The sequence below is a fragment of the Chrysemys picta genome, chromosome 1, assembly GCF_011386835.1.
Source record: "Chrysemys picta bellii isolate R12L10 chromosome 1, ASM1138683v2, whole genome shotgun sequence".
Classification (NCBI taxonomy): domain Eukaryota; kingdom Metazoa; phylum Chordata; order Testudines; family Emydidae; genus Chrysemys; species Chrysemys picta.
Genome location: NC_088791.1, coordinates 202,570,127 through 202,589,632, shown reverse-complemented (window position 1 = coordinate 202,589,632; position 19,506 = coordinate 202,570,127). Strand labels below are relative to the sequence as shown.

General features: G+C 38.5%; 1 protein-coding gene across 31 annotated transcripts in view; it reads right to left on the bottom strand.

The window, feature by feature from the left end:
* CASK (calcium/calmodulin dependent serine protein kinase) overlaps nt 1-19,506 on the bottom strand; it is a 412,098-nt gene that overhangs the window by 50,597 nt on the left and 341,995 nt on the right. For all 31 annotated transcript variants that reach the window (XM_005301770.5, XM_005301765.5, XM_005301766.5 and 28 more), the window contains 4 exons: nt 15,249-15,329; nt 7,144-7,332; nt 5,942-6,020; nt 410-495 (listed from right to left, as the gene is read on the bottom strand). In XM_005301770.5, the coding sequence (XP_005301827.1) occupies nt 410-495; nt 5,942-6,020; nt 7,144-7,332; nt 15,249-15,329 (435 nt within the window). The remainder of the gene's footprint in view (nt 1-409; nt 496-5,941; nt 6,021-7,143; nt 7,333-15,248; nt 15,330-19,506) is intronic.

The window sequence follows — 19,506 nt, the reverse complement described above, 5'->3', positions numbered from 1 at the left end:
CCAGTAAGTATGTATGGATCTATGCCAAGTGCCTTTCAGCCACTTGCACCATGGCCTATTTATTCAAACACTTGGAGGCATCACAAAAGAGGATTTGAAGGAGGAGAGGATAGTTGTCTGATGGATTAGTTCAGGGAGGGGGTTCCATGCACAAAGGATACGGTAGAAGAAACCCTGGAGAAGTCTGTGGTTTGCTAGGGCACTGCTTAATTGATTAAATAATTTTTTGGGGGGGAAATTAGGATGGGGAAAGGGATTGTGTTGGGGGATCAGGTAAGCTACCAAGAAAGGAAGGACAAAGAAGAACACTGTGATTTAGAGAGGCTTTGTTAAAAGAAAAAAGGATTAATTTTGTTGTTTATTTAAAAAATATTAAACAACCAATGTCAACAAACTTTTAGGGACTTACAAGCATTTTTTGTAGTTGTTCCACTGTTTGGTTTGCTACACTGATTCCATTTATTTCTCGGATTTCATCCCCTACATGGAGTGTACCTGCAGAATTAACAAAACAAATAGTTAATGTGTACATTTATAATATAACTGTGAAATAATACCAAAACTCAAACAGAGATTGGCAGTACAAAGACATTAAAATAAAATGCTAAAATAAGAGTTTAGTGTCTAGCTGAAACCCACAAAGCAGTGGAACTCAGAGTGAACAATTCCACTCTAGAAACCGTGATTTTTAAATTGTTATTAAATATATTTTTTCCTGTCTTTACAGAGCATAACTGTACATGTTTTTTACCATACAAAGTCTCATTGAAATCAATGGTGCGAATGTGCTGTCCATTCCAATGCAGCTTTGGATGCTAAGAAAAATGCGCATATTGTGATAGATTATACAGTAAAATAATGTGGTTGCTAGTGGTTGTTATGTAGCAAGGCCATCATTCTACATGGGTAGTCCATTCACTATACATTTACTATATTACTTTTTGTTTTGTGAATTAACTAAATTCATTTGCCAAGTATTCTTTTCAAAATACTTTACCAAACACAATTAGTTTTACTTGAAGAACCAACAGCTGGCAATCTATTTTTCAAAATGAAGCCACTGTGGAAACGGATGTTGGCAATAAATCACCTAAGCTATGAATGGTGTTTTTGTGGATTGCTAAATCTAAAATGACCATATTGATTGAAGAAAAAAAAATACATTCATGCTAATGATCTGAGTTTTAAATTTCAGCTTAATTTGAAATGGCAGAAATATTGAATTCCAAAACCATGTGCTTTATAACAGAAAGAGAGCCTGACTTAACTAGAGCTGTCCTAACAGGCACTATCATGAACTACAATGCCTGATTACCCTTTGGACTCTAGTCTGTAACACTGCTACAAAGCCCTGTGGACCACTAAAGCTCCCAGAAGGCTACAGAACAGGATTACTCAAATTTTTAATCTGTTCAGGAGAAAGTCCTCCATCCCACAGAAAATGTTTTAATCAATTCCACAGGAGCTTCCTATTGACAGCAAAAAGGGGTAGGGACTCAGTGCAATTCCTCTGTCCTGCCTTGTGGAACATTAATCAGGATTCATCACAGTTAGTGGTTTACTGTATGTGAATGCAGCAGCTCTGTATTTGAATTTCAAATGAAAACAGCTCACAGCTGGCGTATTGACCACCTAACCCTCTAACAAAAAGTTATACAAGTTCAGCATTGGCAAACTTTCTCAGCACTTCACACCTTCTACAAAAATATATTTGATTCCAAAATAATTAGAGCTCTGTACCACGCTGGAACTAAGCTCTGCATGCAGACACCTTCATTGTTATGGCACAATAATGCACAATATCCCCTGGCATGCTATACTTTCTGCAACAGTGTAAAAACATTGCTGGGAAACATCCAAACACAAATTATGATTGAATGAAAAATTGAAATAAATATCATGAATATGCTCATAAGGTTAGTCATTTTGATAATACAGTTAAATACAATCCCTTCTTTTGAATGTTTTCCATTTATTTTACTCTGTGGCAGAAGCTAGTACTGACAATCCATAACTGGACGATAGCAGCTGGTGTGTGTAGGAGGTGGGCAGCTGAGAGGGGATTTAAAGACTTCTGTCCTTTTGTCTTGGTGGAGAGTTGGGTTGGCTAATAGCTGGGAGAAAGGGGTCAGAATGGGTCACTGGAGAGAGAGGGAGGTTTGAGGCTTTAATCGTTTTGGGACAGCCTCTCCCCATTTTTCTGTTGGGAGGTGATGTTCTTGGCATCTCCATGTGGTGCCTTCTCCCCAGCCTAATGACTCCCATACCATGGTGTACATCTGATTAGCACTCCCTGTTCTGACTCCTCATTTATTATCTGTATTGTATTTATTCAGACTTTGGACTGTAGGCTCTTTTGGGTAGGGGCTTTTCTGTATTTTGTATTTTCTATTTTACCAACTGTATTTTGTATTTTTCTGTATCAATGGCAATATATAAATAAATTGATGATAATAAAGAACAGGGTGCCCATGGGTTGGCAATCTTCTTCCTCTGCCTTCACCTAACCCAAATTAGCACATCATCAGCCAGTATGTGCTCTTGCTATGTATAAAAGTCTGAGACACCCCTCACCCTGCTGGACAGAACAGGGAACAGTTTCCTCTGAGGAAGCAAATTCTGCAGCTGGAGGAGAGTTCTGCAGCTGGCAAAGTTGGAGGCAGTCCATGTACACCACAGTAGTCTCTTTTCACCATGTAATCATATTCATGCTGTTATAACAGCATCATCTTTGCTCATAAAATGCTCTATTAGTTGTCCTAGGGCATGGGTGTTTACAGATTCATGGTTTAACTATTTGTGGGAGCTCCAAATTAAGTCATTTTCTTACAGATATGAATAGGCAACCTGCAGTGCCATGTCTTCTGCAGGAAGTCTGTTTCCTGGGTCAGCAGTAGCATAGGTGCCTGATGCCTATTTAAAATGAATACACCTGTTGACACAAATGTGCCAAAACAAAAACTTTAACAGCAGAAAACCCAGACACTTGGGTTTTGGATGCTTGAAGCTGCCAGGAAGTCTAGCTGTAGTACAGGAGATGCAAGAAAAACGCAGGAACACCATTTGGAGTCTAAACATATTCTCCAGATGAGTAAAACCCACAAGTATTCTGTGTTAAAGCACTGATATGAGGACAAAAGCTCAAACATAAATAAGCCTCTGTGGCTGAATTTAAAATATAATCTGTTCACTTATCCCCAAAGTGAACAATTCTTAAAGATTGAAACTGGGGTGTTATTACCAGTTCACATGGAGCAAGGACGAAAGAGTCTTTGCACAGGTTGACCCTGCTTGGGAAACACTGATTATGATGGACAAAGAAAAAGGTGAGAGCACAAAAATTAGCTCACCTGCCACATTGCCAACTGATGAAGAAAAGAAAACTGACACTGGCATGCAGCCATTGAGAGCTACAGCAGAAAAATTAAGAGTGTATTGAATATATAAATTATAGCATTTGGCTGAATATTGAATATATGGAATGATATCCAGTTGAAGCTAATAAGCCACATAGGGGACAGAACATTAAGTGATACAATCACATGCACTGTATTTGATCACTGATTGCAGGAGACTATTAGAAATAAAAACTACTATGAATATTTAGTTAGTCTCATAAAACAGAACAAGGAAGTTAGATTTTTGTTGTTGTTATATTTGGTTAATAATTCACTATTGCTGTAACTGAAAATGAAAAATCTCCACTTCGAGATTACGTTTACTTTTGATTAAAAACAGTTCTATGGGAACTACAGAACCAAATACCTAAATATAAGTTGTTCCCGAGAGGACAAAAGACATTTTGGCAATTAAATTGTTTCTATAAAAAACTACACCTTTTATTTTAGAACAACCCATTACTAAGCACTTGTTCAAAGCACTATAGACATTGCAAATCCCTTTAGAGGTGGGTCAACATTGTTTCTAATCTCTTTCATGACTAGTAATCTTAAAAGTTTCTTGTAACAATAGTAGGTAAGTAAAAGTTCAAATAGAAGTCCCATTATTAAACTGACAGTATTCCTTTAATCTTTTATGTCAAGTCCAGCTAGATTTCCAGTTGGTGCTGTCCCTTTAAGAGAATACACAAGTCTATACAAATTCATACAGCATTTCAAAGTCGCTATTTAACCTTTTTATTCCCCTTGAATTTTTGGGATCTGAATCCAACACATTAATTATTTCAGTGATTAATTTATGATTAATTAAAATGCCCCACACTGAGAAACACGGAGTGTCAGGAAGTCTTGAGATCTAACTCCAGCTCTGCCACTTACTCATTTTGAGCAAGTCACTTCAGCTTCCAACCTCTGCTTCCCCATTTTTAAAATGGGGGTAATTATACTTTGCTATTTTTCCAGTTTGTTTACTTTGAGTATTTGACAGTCCTCTGTGTATTGTCAGTTTCCCTGTTTAGTTAGGAAGCCCTCTGTTCTTCCTCACATTAATAGAAGAAAAGAAACAATTTTTAAAAATAAGAAAATGTGATGGTAAACCCTCAAAAATCGGTAATGGGATTCAGGGGCTGGTGTAGCACCTGAAACTACTGCCAGCTTACATTTTAGTTGATAAACTGGACAACTCAAAGAAATTTTGAATAACTTAATAAAAAGTCAGCAGACTCCTGGAATACCAACCGAGGAAGCAACAAGCATCTAGAGTGGTAATCAGATTAAAACACCAATAGACATTTAAGAAAAATGAACAAGTAATGAAAATGCTAAAGCATTTGCTGCATTTTGCCTACGTTTATATGGAGAAGACTCAGAAAAGAGTAATAATATTTCAAGACTTCTGAATATACTCAGAAGCATTCCAAAGCTAAATAAAGCACAAACAGAAAAGCTTAAATACCTTCGAGAAATTTCAGAAATTCCAGACGTTGTACAATAATTTAAAAATAGCAAGGCACCATCCTCTGATGGGTATAGTGGAAAATTCTATAACAAGTTAAAAAGGATCTATCCCTCTGATTTTGGAAACAGCTGTGGCTATTATACAAACTAATAACTATCTACTACATGGAGGATGACTACCATCTAAGTGATCCCAAAGGAAGTCAATGACAAAAAAGCAACTGTGGCTCTTATATGCCAAATCTCCTTTTCTATTCATTTTAAAAAGCTGACTAGATTCAAGCTGATGGTGTCCCGTTAAGCAAATATACAAGTTCACACAAATTCAAATCTGCCACTTTTAAGAAAAGTTTGATCAGTGGCACAAAATGACAGTTTTCAAATTGCAAACTTCCCTAGAGACACAACTCATATCTGCAGTCTGCCAGGGTTAGTTTCACTACTGAGTAGGTAACTCTCAGCTCAGCCATTAATTACTTTTGACATATATCTGGGCACACAGGATGGGAGTGGAACCGAGGAACAGGCACAGGTCTAAAGGTCTGGCAACAGCTCAGAGCAGTGAAAGCCAAACACAAAGGTACAAGCTGCATGGGTGAGAAAAGTTTTGGTTCCAGATTCACATTTCGGTATCTCAGCAGTCAAACTGCCATGAGTCTCAGAAGTTCTGTGACAATACATGGAGAAATGTGGAATTTCTGCTGAACAGAGACTTTTGATATATCAAGAAAAAAATACTGTGCTTACTCTGAGAATTTTAGAAAAGAATTAGATAAATACACTTTCCAAAATTACATACACTTTAGAACTGATATTCCGTAGAAGCAATTTGAGACGACCTGCATCATTACCTATTAAAGCAAAAATTTAACACTCAGGGCCCCTTCCTGCAACTTCTTCCAGGTGAGCAGACCCTTGCACCTGAGTGGTGACCCTGTGAAGTTAATGGGACTCCATGCAGACACAGGGATCCATTGGTGTTGAACAGTAAGTTTTAGGATCAGGGTCTCACTTGTTACACAAAATGTATTTGATTATGGGAGTAATCCAATTTGAGAATAAAATCATTTACATCCTAAGATTACCTTGCCTGTGAATCATTCCTCCATGCATAATTCTTGCAACAATGCAATGGTTCAGCTCATTCATTTTTAAAGTGATTCCCTAGTAAAAGAAATTGTTAAATCATTAAGAAAAAATATTCAGCAACCTGCTTCTTCAACTACTAAGAATGGTCACTTCTGCTGCAAGCTTGAGATGAAGCTATGTTTTAGAGGGATATCCTGGCCCTATTGAAATCAATGGGAGTTTTGCCATTGACTTCAAAGAGGCCAGAATTTCACCTTTAGTTTATGAATTTATACACTGTTGCTCTTATGAGATCAAATAACCGCCATAAAACTTATTATGGAAACACTCCAGATGCTGAACATACACACGGTTTCCTCTTTTGCTATTTTCCAAGCCCCATCAAAAATCAAAGTATATCATTTGTTTTCCAGAGATGGAATATTCTTTTTACAGGTCTTTCCATTTACTATTTGAACTAATTTCCCATTTTAAAAAACGGATAAAATTTGGTTAAAATACAGATGCATTTTTAACTACCAGTAAAGACAATGATTCTTTATAAGATGAAGACACAGTCATTTAGTATGCAGGCTATAGCATTAAATAATTTTACATATTTTATAGTCTATACTAATCAATAAAAAATGTATACCGTATAACAGCGTTTTGGAGAAGTGTATTCAAAATACATTCCTCCTTATGAAATCTTAACAGGGCATCTGTTCTTGGACTTATGTAATTGGGAGTGTCAAACTGTGCAACTCCACTAACATGGTTTCTTTTTATCATGTTTTTAGAGCTCTTCAAGACTGTAGCTGCTGTACAAACAATCCATAAGAACCATTAGTTTATTAAAATAAAGTAATTTATTAAACTGCAAACTATCCAGTACTATTTTACATTTTAAGGCCAGGTCTACACAGTTTTTGTGCTGGTATAACTATTTCAGTTAGAGCTGTGATTTGCTTTTATCAGAATACATATACCAGTACAGCTTATTTCCCTTTCCATATGGGAATAAGCTATACTGGTATAAGCACTTTTAAACTGGTTTTACTGTGTCCACATAATGTTGGTTGTACCACCCTTCAACTATACTCATACAGTTAAAACAGTACAACTTTTGTGTATAAACGCTGTGGTTTGAAACTACTAAGATAGTTTGTCACCTCTTCCTCTTTACAGAGGAAAGAGAACAGTACTGTTGCCTACATACCATTGGTTCATCTGTGTTCTTCTGGAACTGTACCAGTCGGACTCGTGTTACATTCTCCATATCCATGTCACCGTTGGCGCTCTCTGGAGAATCTCCGTTTAAGTATGGAGAGGTGGGAGGAGGCGTAACTCTCAAAGCTTCGTCACTGTAAACTTCATGTGCCACTACATCATGAGTTTGAAGTAAGGCCTACAGGAGGTTACAGAAGTAGTCAGATTTCCATAATCTCTGGTGCCTTTTCTCATTCTTGACAGAAGGTTTAATATTTCCCCCAGAAGCTAGAGCATGCCCATATTACTTTCTTACATTTATATAAGGCCTTTTACCTCCAAGGATTCCTAAACACAATATTCATTTTATAAATGAAAGTATATGTGTACATAAAGTATATGTGTGTAAATTTGGGTGCTTAAATTAGGCTCTTCACTCATTTACCAAAATCGGTGGGAAGTGCAGGTTCAGCAAATTTTGAAATCAGCCTACTTTTATTTGGGCTTCTAAATCCATGTGTGGGCACCTTACTTTAGGCACACAGGTCTGAAAAGCTTAGCCACACACATGTACAGGTATCACTTCTTCCAACACTGAAATGAAAGTGAGTTTTGGGATGGAAATAGGCAACCCTTGACTACAAACACTACAAGACCATTAGGATAGAAAGCGAATATGACCAATATATTCATTTGAAACTGCAAGAGAAAACTGCAAGGTATTTAGAATAATACTTCAAGATAGAATTTGGCCAAGACCCTTGAGTTTAGCACCCTTTCTCTTGAGGAAAAAAACCCCTGATGACTACAAGTTTTCTCCATCTCTATTTTACATACATTCTGAGGACAACATCTGGCACAGTGTCCTCTAACACTATGGTGAGGAACTAGTTCTATATTGACTCAGAGGGCAGGACACATGGCCTTACTCAATTGCCAACATAACTACTTTAATAAGCACCATGTTTTTTTATTCATCTCCCATAGAGAACTGGTGCAGCACAATCCCGTTTAGTTTGTGACAGCTGATAAAATCACAGCCTGAGACCATAAGCTCTTCAAGTACTAATTCATCAGTTTTTCTTTACATTTCCTGATGTATTGTACAGTATCACATATAGTTGATTAAACTTATCAAAATATACTTGATAAGCATATCAATTACCCTTCTAGTTACTTATAGATGCAGCATCAAAGACAGTTAGACTATCTAACTGTGAAAAGTGTAATACATTACCAGGAGATATAATCTAGATAAAATCTAAAAATTTCTCAAGTACTTGAAGAACATTCAGTATCTGGTTTTTACACTGCATGACATCCCTCTTCTCCCTCTTTTCTCCCGTGGGGATTTCTCAGGGCCTTGAAGAGTCCCTCTATTTCACGTTTGCTTTTTTGACCTTACCATTCTTTAAAGTACCTGTATTATAAACAGCCTTCTGTCAAAAGCCTGGACAGGCTTTACAACTGAACCAATCAATGCTGCTCCTATATCATCCAAAAGGCTGTAGAAGCTTGGAGAGAAGGATTACTTTCCCACAGGGCTGAAATCAGCAAGCCTGCTCCTTACAGTGTTTGGTACTCTATAGAACTCTGCATCAGACTGGCCACACTACTCTGTAGTTAAGCATGTAGCGCTACCACTTAAAAATGTAGAGACCCATGACTTGCATGTTGAAAGACCCATGCTTGAGTTTATCATGTCTGATTCATTTTGACAGAGGAATGAGTCCCTGTGGCTGTTTAGTTTTCGATTACAAAACTCTCAGGAGTGTCTCTCAGGAGTGACTCCAAGACAATGGATGGGATTTTATGGCTACCTACAAAATTCTGCCCTTTTCCTGAAAGGCCACACCACGTTTAACATGCACTATATACTATAAAAGAGGATTGATAAACTTTTAAGGCACCTTCCTTAATTTTAAAACTAATTTGGGGAATTTGGCTTTCTATGGAGCTGATGCTGTCCTGTTTAGAGTATCTCGAGAGATAGGGGCATGTAGCTTCTGTAGTAAGATGAGGCCCCGAAATATAAACTCTTGTGTCAGAGGCCCAGTCTGAGGCCCGAAGCCTGAACCAAAGTACTTCCAGGCACTGCTAAGCAAAAGCTGGGCTGTGAGCCAGAGGCAGGCCCCGCTCACAGAAGTTGGCGAGAAGAGGTTTGTTAGAAGCAGGTGCATTCACACATAAGCGCTAATAAGAGGAACTTGTGCCAAGATGGCACCTGGACAGCCCAATACAAGGACACTCCATAGACATAACAAGGAACAGGCAGGTGTATCTTAAAGACAGGGTCAAAAGGACAGCATGATGGATAGATCTGTTTGTCTGAAACAACATGAACAACACCCTAATGAGCCAAAAGGCTGTACCTCAATATGTCAGTAGGGATGAGTAATCTGTCCTGTAACTGTATAAAAGTAGGTCCCGGAGTGCGCATCTTTGTCTGGCCTAGGGGGCAGTGGAAAGTCCTGCCACTGACTTAGCCGGTCATTGCCAGGGGTCACAAATTCGTAGTATGTCTTGTAGAGTCTACGGGAAACTATTACTATGCTTCGTTTGACAATAAACCTGGCTCGGGTTCCTTCGTACCTTACTAGAGTCTGTGGTCACTGGGGGTTCTCTCGGGGTCTGCTGTGTCAGCTATCTGCGCAGAACTGGGGCAGCACACAGAGGGAACACACACGCAGCCAACTGTTATCATCATCGAACAAGAGCAGAGCACCACACTGGTAGCTACTGACAACAGCTCCTATCCCTCAAGATACTCAAAACAGGAAGATCCTAATTCTCAGATTTTTCTAACATTTCAAACCTACTGCCAGTCCAAATACTATTTTTAATTAAATATTTAATGGCATCTGTTTCTGTTATTAACTTTTTAAGCTCCAACAATGGCCTCATACTTACAGATATTTCGTCAATGCTCCATACCTTACATGACTGTTCATTTTATCTAGATTTACAGAGATCTTGACTACACACAGAAGCTGAATCAATTTAACTAAAATTGGTTTTTAAATTGATTTAGTTAAACTGGTGCAAAGAGGGTGTAGTCACTCTTAAGCTGCCTTGTATGTGACGTATCAATTTAGCTTAATTTGGTAACTGACAAGACCAGATTCTCTTTTTCATTTTTATCCCCACAAATTCCTGAAAACTGTCCATTTGACTGTGTGTCTCAAGCAGCCCTGAGTAGAAGACGAAAACATATCTTATGTGCAAGTTGGCATTTGTTTTGTCTGTCTTTCTAGAGTGTGTGCTTTAGGGTGTGTTCTGGAATTTGTGCATAGATGATCTTTAACTAGGGTTACCATCCGTCTGTATTTCTCCGGACATGTCCGGCTTTTGCGTCTCTAAATAGCTGTCCGGGAGGAATTGGTAACAAGGTTAAAATGTTCGGGGTTTTTTACTCCCTCGCCTCCCTTCCATGCAGAGTGTGGCTGCTGATTGGGCGGCTGGGCTGATTGACCCGCTCCCATTGGCCTCCAGCAGCCAGAGCCCTCCCCTGCCCCCTCTCCCTCTGTCTGCAGCCCTGTGTAACACACAAACCGACCCACCGGGCAGCGTGTTTTGCAAACACGTGGAGCCAGAATGGTATGGGGAGTCCGGGGGGAGGGGGGGAGAGGGGGAATTTGATTGTGGAAATATGGTAACCCTATCTTTAACAGAATAGTCTGCTATGGTTTCCTGAACCCAATTAGTAAAAGACTGCTTTCTATCCTCTGATCTAAGGGTGAAATATTTGTTCAGGCAAATCAGCAAGTACAGCCATCTGATTGTGTCCATTATATGACCTGCCCCTAACAATGCCTTTTCTTAACAAGATTCCAAGTGATACATTTCTGTTTTCTAAAGCAACATTAAACCAAAACATCATAACATAATTGTATTTGATTTGAACAATTAGCTTTTAATGACTGGATTAATACAACACTTGTGTGTAGGTAAAATAAATGATGATAAATATTTGTAAGGTTTGTTACTATATTTGATTATTTACATCTGTGCCTCCATAAACACACATAGATAATACAATTGTGAGAACACCTATTTCTGTATTGCACTAAACTGAATTTCACCGAAATATTTAATCTAAAGCATAGTTTCCCTTTAAACTACACAATTTCCTCTGTTATGGTTTGTTGTTACAGTATGGTCGTGTTTTCCTGGTTCTTTTCCCTTTGTGGACCATATGGGTCCTGAAAGAATTCTAAGTATTGTGGCAGAAGTTATAAATGCTGTTTCCCACTACATTTCTGTATCATTCACTGCAAGGAACAATGAAGGAAGATACATAGTGATGGATGCGCTATAAATACCTAAATATATAAAATGCAAAATCCCCCTGTGCGGGAAAACATTTCAAATGTTGCCACATGAATAGATGCAAAAGAACAGTCCAGTTTGCAGATATCACCGCTGTTCACATTTACTGTTATAGCAGTACAAAGACAATTATCTTTTTGAAATGACTCTCCAGCAGGACAAACACTTGCTAATCCCTGAAATGGTTCCTAAACTAATCACTTCCTAGAAAGCATACATTTAAAACCAACATTTATCTGGTTATATTTTTTAAAATTTATATCCATATTTTAAGAAAATTCAAACAGGCTCCAACCACGCAGTATCAGCTGAATTATCTCATTTGTAATCATTGGGCAGGCAATGGTTAAACAAACATTTTAAAAACTCCCAGAATGAAAAATATGAAAGGCTAACTTTGAGCCTGAACCTCCCGCAAATAATAATGTACCGTACTTAAAAACACACTAATGCATATATAGGCCCTGTAAAAAATACAACCAGATAAATGTAAGCATTCTAGGAAGTGATTAGTTTAGGAACCATTTCAGAGATTAGCAAGTGTCTGTCCTGCTGGAGAGTCATTTCAAAGAAATTATTTTTGAGCAGACCCACAAGAGTCCCTTGGCAATGAATGTGGAAATGTATTTTGATGAGTTTTAGACATTTTTTTTGTTAACTTTTGACAAAAGTTGGAAAGAGTAGCCATCTACAGCCGATGCCTCTGTATTAGGTATATGAAATGATTGCGCTCTCTTAGAAAAACAAAGAGAAAGTGATGTTCTGAAGTGCAGCAACTTCTGCCTTGGGACTTTTACTCTGCTGCAGTGGCTCTTGGTTGAAATAAATGATTCTTTAAAATGAATGACCCACACAGAATGCTCAATGTTAATAGTAAAGCATGAACATAAGTCTTTTCAGGATTGGGCCTTATTGAGCATTAAGTTAAAAAACTTTACTGCATGACTGATTGCCAGAAGTTAGAAAAATATTTGGTTTAACCAGGGGCACTCATGTTCAACATCATCTATGCTGTTTTGACCTACCTTTGCTATCTTAATTTTTGGCCTCTGTTAAAAATTATTGATTCTGGTATCACATTCCTCAGATAATGAAGCTTACAAGCCTAAACCTTACATCCTAAATACACACTAGCTTAAGACATGTGATCCTACTGACTATACCATATGTCCTGACTCTCAGTGCATTAGACTGCAATGATATAGCAACTAGAATATATTTTATTTTACTAAGCTTTCTAACGGCATACTGAAAATAGGCTGACAGTATAACACTTTGTACTGTTATTTCTACTTACATTGCTCACATACAGTGTTAATAATTAATATGTTTTCAAATATTTTGTTCTCTCGCTCCACCACTACCTAATGTGGTTTTCAAGCGTCAGCGAAGCATGGCAGAGTGCCAATTATATGTCAAATGATTTCGTTTATAAGGTCAGTAGCCCCAAAATGATTCACTGGATTGCATTTTTTAGGATTAATAACTTGTCTTTGATAATGTGTTTTAATATCATTAGTCAGAGAAAAGAACAGGAGTACTTGTGGCACCTTAGAGACTTTTTTGTTAGTCTCTAAGGTGCCACAAGTACTCCTGTTCTTTTTGCGGATACACACTAACACGGCTGCTACTCTGAAATTAGTCAGAGAGTATACCATATTTGTTTGTCTTAATTCTCTATACTCTGAGAATTTTAATCTATAAATTAAAACCAAAAGGCAGGTACAAAAGCATAAGGCAGAGACTAAAATTACAGATTCTGGCTATCTAATTAATGAATTACATCTAGTTTAAACATAACTTCTTCTCAGTCCCCTGTGAGGTCTACTGACTTATGTCCACTGGGACACAGATGAGGTGCCTAGGGGTTTAGCTCATCTATCTTGATGTCCTAAACTGCGGGAGAAGGATTCACATTTTTCACAAATAAAGAGTAAGTATTTCATCTTTGCAATGAAGATTTTTTACAGCTTCTTTTTGCTTAGAAATAACCCTCCATCAATATAATTTAAACACTTTAAAAGGGAAATCAGTCTTTTATTCCGCATCAAAAACATTTAAAAAAGAATTGTTGCAAGAGTTTTCTGACAGCTGGTCTTAAAAAATGTCTATGAGCACTTTAGCTTAATTATTTTTTATATAAAAGTAGTTTTCTGATGCATAACACTTTGCCTGTCATTTGACTCAATATGAAAATCTTTAATAGATTATTATTATTTGGGGATTACTTTGAAAACGGTGTGCACATAAAAGCAGATCAGCTAGCCTTCCAAACTGCCATCTAATCACATACATTATTGACTTCTGTCTGCTTTTACTTCTGATGTCTTTGCAATAAATCCAAGATATGTATTACATGGGGAAAAAAAAAAGTTGAATCAGGATAAGCCACTTAATAGAAAAGTTGGGCAATAGTCAGTACCATTTCTTATTTTTACTGCTTCATTCCCTTCTCACAATAAGCTTGGCAGTCATAATGTCTCATTTTTTCTATTGTAGACAACTGTCTACTAAAGCAGAGCTGGTTCTGCTACCATTATCAGAGTGGGTATGGCCATAAGGCAAATGGCACACCAAGCAGCTGAGGTACAGAACTACTCTGATCTTCAAAGAATCCAGCTGGAATGCTACATGCTGGAACCTGAAGCCTCTGCAGGCTTCATCTGCCTATTAAATTAAGGTGGTTGCAATTTGCTTTATTTTATGAAAATCTGGTGCTGTTTTCTGGTTGGCTTTGTGGTGTTTTTTTTTTTTTTTTTTTAATTTTTGTGTGCGCGCAAATTGCCAATTCAGCCCTCAGCTGGGCAAAATCTTGGTAACGCCTTACATTCATTCTTTGGGTTAGAGACACACACAGTGATTTCAGTGAGAGTTTTGGGTGCTCAGACCCCTGAACATAAGGCCATCACTGCCCCCAAAATAAAAATGTGTGAAATATACCAGACAGTTTATCTTAGGTACAAAATTCCAAATTCATTGAACTGTATCACCCGTCTGACTCACCCCAATCTAGATTTAAATATAGGAAACATTCTAAAAGCGAATAAACACATTTTTGCCCAACACAGGTTTGGAAGAAAGGAGGATCCTCACCATGTCTTCCTGGCATCCACAGGTTCCTTTCTCCATTTTACATCCCTCTCAGCTCCCAAAACAAGTCCCCGGAACTGGGAATCTAACCTAGATTAATCACGTGGTAGTATGAAGGACAAACCACAGAGCTACTAGGCTGGGTGAAATAGTTTTAACAGGCTATTGAGCCAAAGAATGTCACTGCTAACAACATGAACTGATTTTGTTTAAAAAAGGATTCCAATCTACCCTATTTTTGTAAGATTTCGTAATGAACAGTTCCATTGCTTTGTGACTGTGTTCACTCAATGCTACTGATGTCTGTTAGATTTGAGTTACCTTTATTGCCAGTCTCTTTAGATTTTTCTTACTAGTTTCTCTTATTATTTTCTTTAAAAAAACAATCATTTTAAGGAATAACACCCTTATCTGTGAGCTCAAACCTGCAAAATAGCCCTGTCTGCAAACTGCAATTCTCCTCATGACAAGCAGCAAACAAACAATGGTCCCTCAGTGTAGCAAGCACTATGCATTAGCCCCATAACAATATCAGCTGCTGTGCTAGCTTAGCACATTAAAAATGCTGATTAAATATATATTTGTGTGCAGTTAACTATACTTTTGTTTTGTTGCTTATAGGCTTTAGATAGTACATTCTTGGCTGACGTTCCATGAGGAATGTTTTTAAGGACAGCCAAAGTAGTATTTGCTTACCATGAAATGAGGTTGTGTTAAAATACGTTTTAGCTCTTTTGCATCATTGTTCTCTGGGTAACATGAAATTTCTTCCAATACCTGCAAAACAAACAGCACAAATGTCAGTAAGGCTAACTGCTCTCTATTCTTTCACAAAACTGTAAAAAGCATACTTTACTCTGGTTAGTCATAATCCCTGTAGCACCAACACGATCAATGGGTTATGACAGTAAAGGGTCTTTGAGAATGGGAACTTTTTTCAAAAAGAATAAAATATCACATATTAATGTCTCTCTTTGCTAATGAAAGAACAGATTTAAAGAAAGTCTCTCTTCTCAAACTGAAAATAGTCTTTAAAAGGTCATTATTGCAACTGCAGAAGTAAAGTGTTAACCAGCAACTATATAAGTCACTCTTATCAACCTCTGCTTCCATGCCTGAATAGGGGCTAAGAAACATTAAAATAGAATTAGAAACATGTATAAAATCTTGAATTATCCAGATTAAAACAGTTTCTGCAAATTAAATGGTTAAAACATATGAACCGTAGACAGTCCATCTGTTATACCACCACAAAACTCACGATTCTATAAAAAGAAAAGAGCATTTCATCTCATGACTGGGGCAAAAAAGGAAATGTATTTTAACTCAGTCCCTTACAGTCTGATATTTTCAATTTTATTCTCAACAGTCAGCTGTTTGGATGGCGGAAACAGAGCACTCTGCTTCTGGCAGTGGTGCCAGAGATTAATTGGTAGGAAATTCTGCAGAGCAACGTGGTTGGCACAAACCCTCCCTCCCACCACTGAGGATAGGATCTCCTCCTCAAATCACTCTCTCTCATCTTTCCACAGAAGGGTAAACAGGATGCATTTTTAAACTCCAGCATTCTGCTAAAGCCGCATTTTAGCTCTCGTGGTTGAACGTGCAAGATACACAACTCAATTTTGTCATATGGGCATGAGTCACTATACTTATTATGGGCTGAATAAGTTATTCTGAGTATTTGCACATTTTTATATCTAGTCTCACTTACTGGTGGATTGTAGGTTGCAGGGCTGTCCGTAGGGAAAATGGCGCCATGGGCAAACTTGTATTTTGGCATCCTTTCTTTGAGTTTGAGACCAGCAGTGAGGGGTGCACAGTGCGAGGACCAGCTCCTGGCCCCAGAGCCCAGCCGGGCTGCACAGGGAGGAGTTTCTGAGCCCGGGGGCTCCCCTGACCATGCCCCCACAACTGTCTAACAGGAGGAGAGCCTGCGGGAAGGGGGGACCCAAGGGCTGGCCTGCTGGATCGGCAGGGGCAAGCCCCGCTGCCTGCACCTCCCCACCAGGCTGGTGGCTCCAGGCGGGCCTGTTCACCCTCCTGGCCTGGCTGGCCAGGGGCTCCAGTCCCCTGGCTCTCCCACACTTAGACCAGGCTCACCAGCTTGTGGCACTTGGACGGCAGCCCCGACCACAGCACCTTGGGCGATCACCCATGTCGCCTATCCATAAGGCTGGCCCTGGTAGGTTGTAGTTACATGTATAAACCACACAGGACTTAAAAGGAGAATAGATTCCATATGCTCTAGAAGTTTCTGAAATGCACATTTGAGTCTTATTTCCACACTGGAGCTGCTGCCTTAACTTTCTGAGTATGTTTATTTTTCTGTGCTAAAAATAGACGTGTGCGCCATCCTGGAATTAACAAAATTAAAGGAATTCAGATACTGACAAGCTTCCCATTCTTTTTTCTAAGTAAACTGCAAAATGATTAATTTGGTGCCTGCAAAGGTTCTTTTAGTGCCTGGTAAGGGATAATTTGCTTGTTTTTAAGGTATATAAGATCAAAATTGGTAAAACATAACATCAGCTGGGAAAGGAATACTGGATTGTTTTCATGCGATATATTTTATACTGCATAGAAGCCTTCATCTTGTGGTAATCATCTATTTAAAACATTAATTTTGGGCTAAACTTTCAGCCTCAACTTTAATGTGTCTGCAATGTTGGGAATCATTAGGAAAAGGATAGACAATAAGACAGAAAATATCAGATTGCCTGTATATAAATCCCTGGTACGCTCACATCTTGAATACCGTATGCAGATATGGTCGCCCCATCTCAAAAAAACGATATACTAGAATTGGACAAGGTACAGAAAAGAACAAAAATGATTACGGGTATGGAATAGCTTCCATATTAGGAAAGATTAATAAGACTGGGACTTTTCAGCTTGGAAAAGAGACGACTAAGGGGTGATATGATAGAGATTTATAAAATCATGACTGGTGTGGAGAAAATAAATAGAAGTGTTATTTCCTCCTTCTCATAACACACGAACTAAGGGTCATCAAATGAAATTAATAAGTAGCAAGTCTAAAACAAACAAAAGGAAGTATTTCTTCACACATATACCTTTTAGCAACTACTAGTAATTTCCCAACCCAGTCTGATTTTTGCAGAGCATACTTTATTGCCCTCATGTATTGGTTGTGTAGGGACATTTTCGCCAAGCTCTATTGGTTTTGTAGGGAAATACTGAGAACCGAAATTAGGATCACTAAAGGTACTTGAAAGCTGTGAGACATGACCAGAAAGGGTTAAACAGCTTGCAGATTCAACCTTTAAAGACATATTAGAGAAGTATATAAATGGTAATTAGGACTATTCCTTAGAAATAGTTAACCTAGTTATGTTAAATAGACTAGAGTTTTGAAATGCAATCCTGTATTGTTAGAGAATTGGAGGTAATACTAATTGTATGTGTTTACTTATATCTTGTTAGATGTTAGCCATGTAAATAGACAGTTCCTGTGTATTATTATAGCTATTGATTCAGAGGTCAAAAGGAAATATTAACATTTAGATGAAACGTAGGTGTGATAAGCTCATTGTCTATATTTCACTTTAAGGTTTGTGGTTAATTGTTTATAAACTGCTTAATGGATAATTACCTTATGCTGATGAATGCAACTAGTCACTTGGGTATGCATAGAGACCAGGTAGTTCTACTTCAAAGCTGCTATTCTTCACCCAAGGAACACCTGCTGTGAAGAGCCTATCATAACCTAGCAGAAAACTGTATAAAGGACTCTTGGGACCTGATCCTTTCATCTTGGATCTGCTTGAGCTCTATTTCGGGGGAAGTTTGAGTTGTAAGACTGAGATCTCTAGTCCCATCTGGATCGCTCTGGATATGAAACATTGGACTGAAACTATGGACTAATTCTAAGATCTCTTTGCAACTCCAAAGCTCACCATCTCTATTACGAAACTGATCTCAGAACTGTACTCATGTCTGTATGTATAATGATCTTTTAGCCAATACTCTCACACTCATTTTTTTTAGTTAATAAGAATTCGATGTAAGTGTGTATTTGGGTAAAATCTGAAATATTTATTACCCTGGGAGATAATGTGTCCGATCCTTTGGGATTGGTAGAACTTTCACATTTGACTCGGCTGTCTGGGAGGAAGCTCAAAGGCTGGGTTGCTTTTAAGGGAACTGTGTTTTGGCTTCTCTGTAACCAGTAAGGCATTGTAGAAGCTGTTTAGTGCTGGCTTGGTAATCTAAGTATTGGAACATCCACCAGTTTTAGTGATTGTCTTCCCCATTCTTTGCAGTTTTCCCTAATTGAGCAACCTCAGTGTGGCCCCCACCCTGGTCACAAAGGCATTCAGGTATAAAGTGTGCTGCAGGGCTCATAGGCATTTGTCAGTGGACCTGTCTGCGCCCTCTAACACAGGGAGAACCCCTGTGCTTGCATTGTACTGTATGGCCAGCTCCCCCTACACAGCTCACCACTTCTTCACTGCTGTAGGGAAGCTGAGTAATGCTCTCTACAGAGTTGGTAGGGGTGCCTCTTTGTGGGCCCTCTACCTCCTTTTCTCTGCCTGTAGCTGCAAGCACAGGCTCCTCTGAGAGGCTCCTGACCTGAAGAGGCTCTAGGAGCAGTTAACCTTCCAGACTCGGCTGTGCCACACTGATACTTCTTGGGGCCAGGAACCAGCAGCCCCCAATTACTCCATAGGGTTCCAGAGAAGCATGAGTGCGGCTGGATAAGAGTAATTTGATGGAAGGTATACAAGACTGATGTGGGGAAGTGGGAGAAGGGATAGATTTAGATGGACAAAGACATAAAATGTCTCACTGGGTAAAATTGTGAGGGCTGCTCAGAAGGTATACCTAGGCTGTTAAAGTCTGCCAATCTGGCACAAAGCCATGTTTCAATAAAAAGTAGTTAGGGAAACAGGAGAGAAACCTTCCAGGGAAATGTCAGTGAGACTTTTTG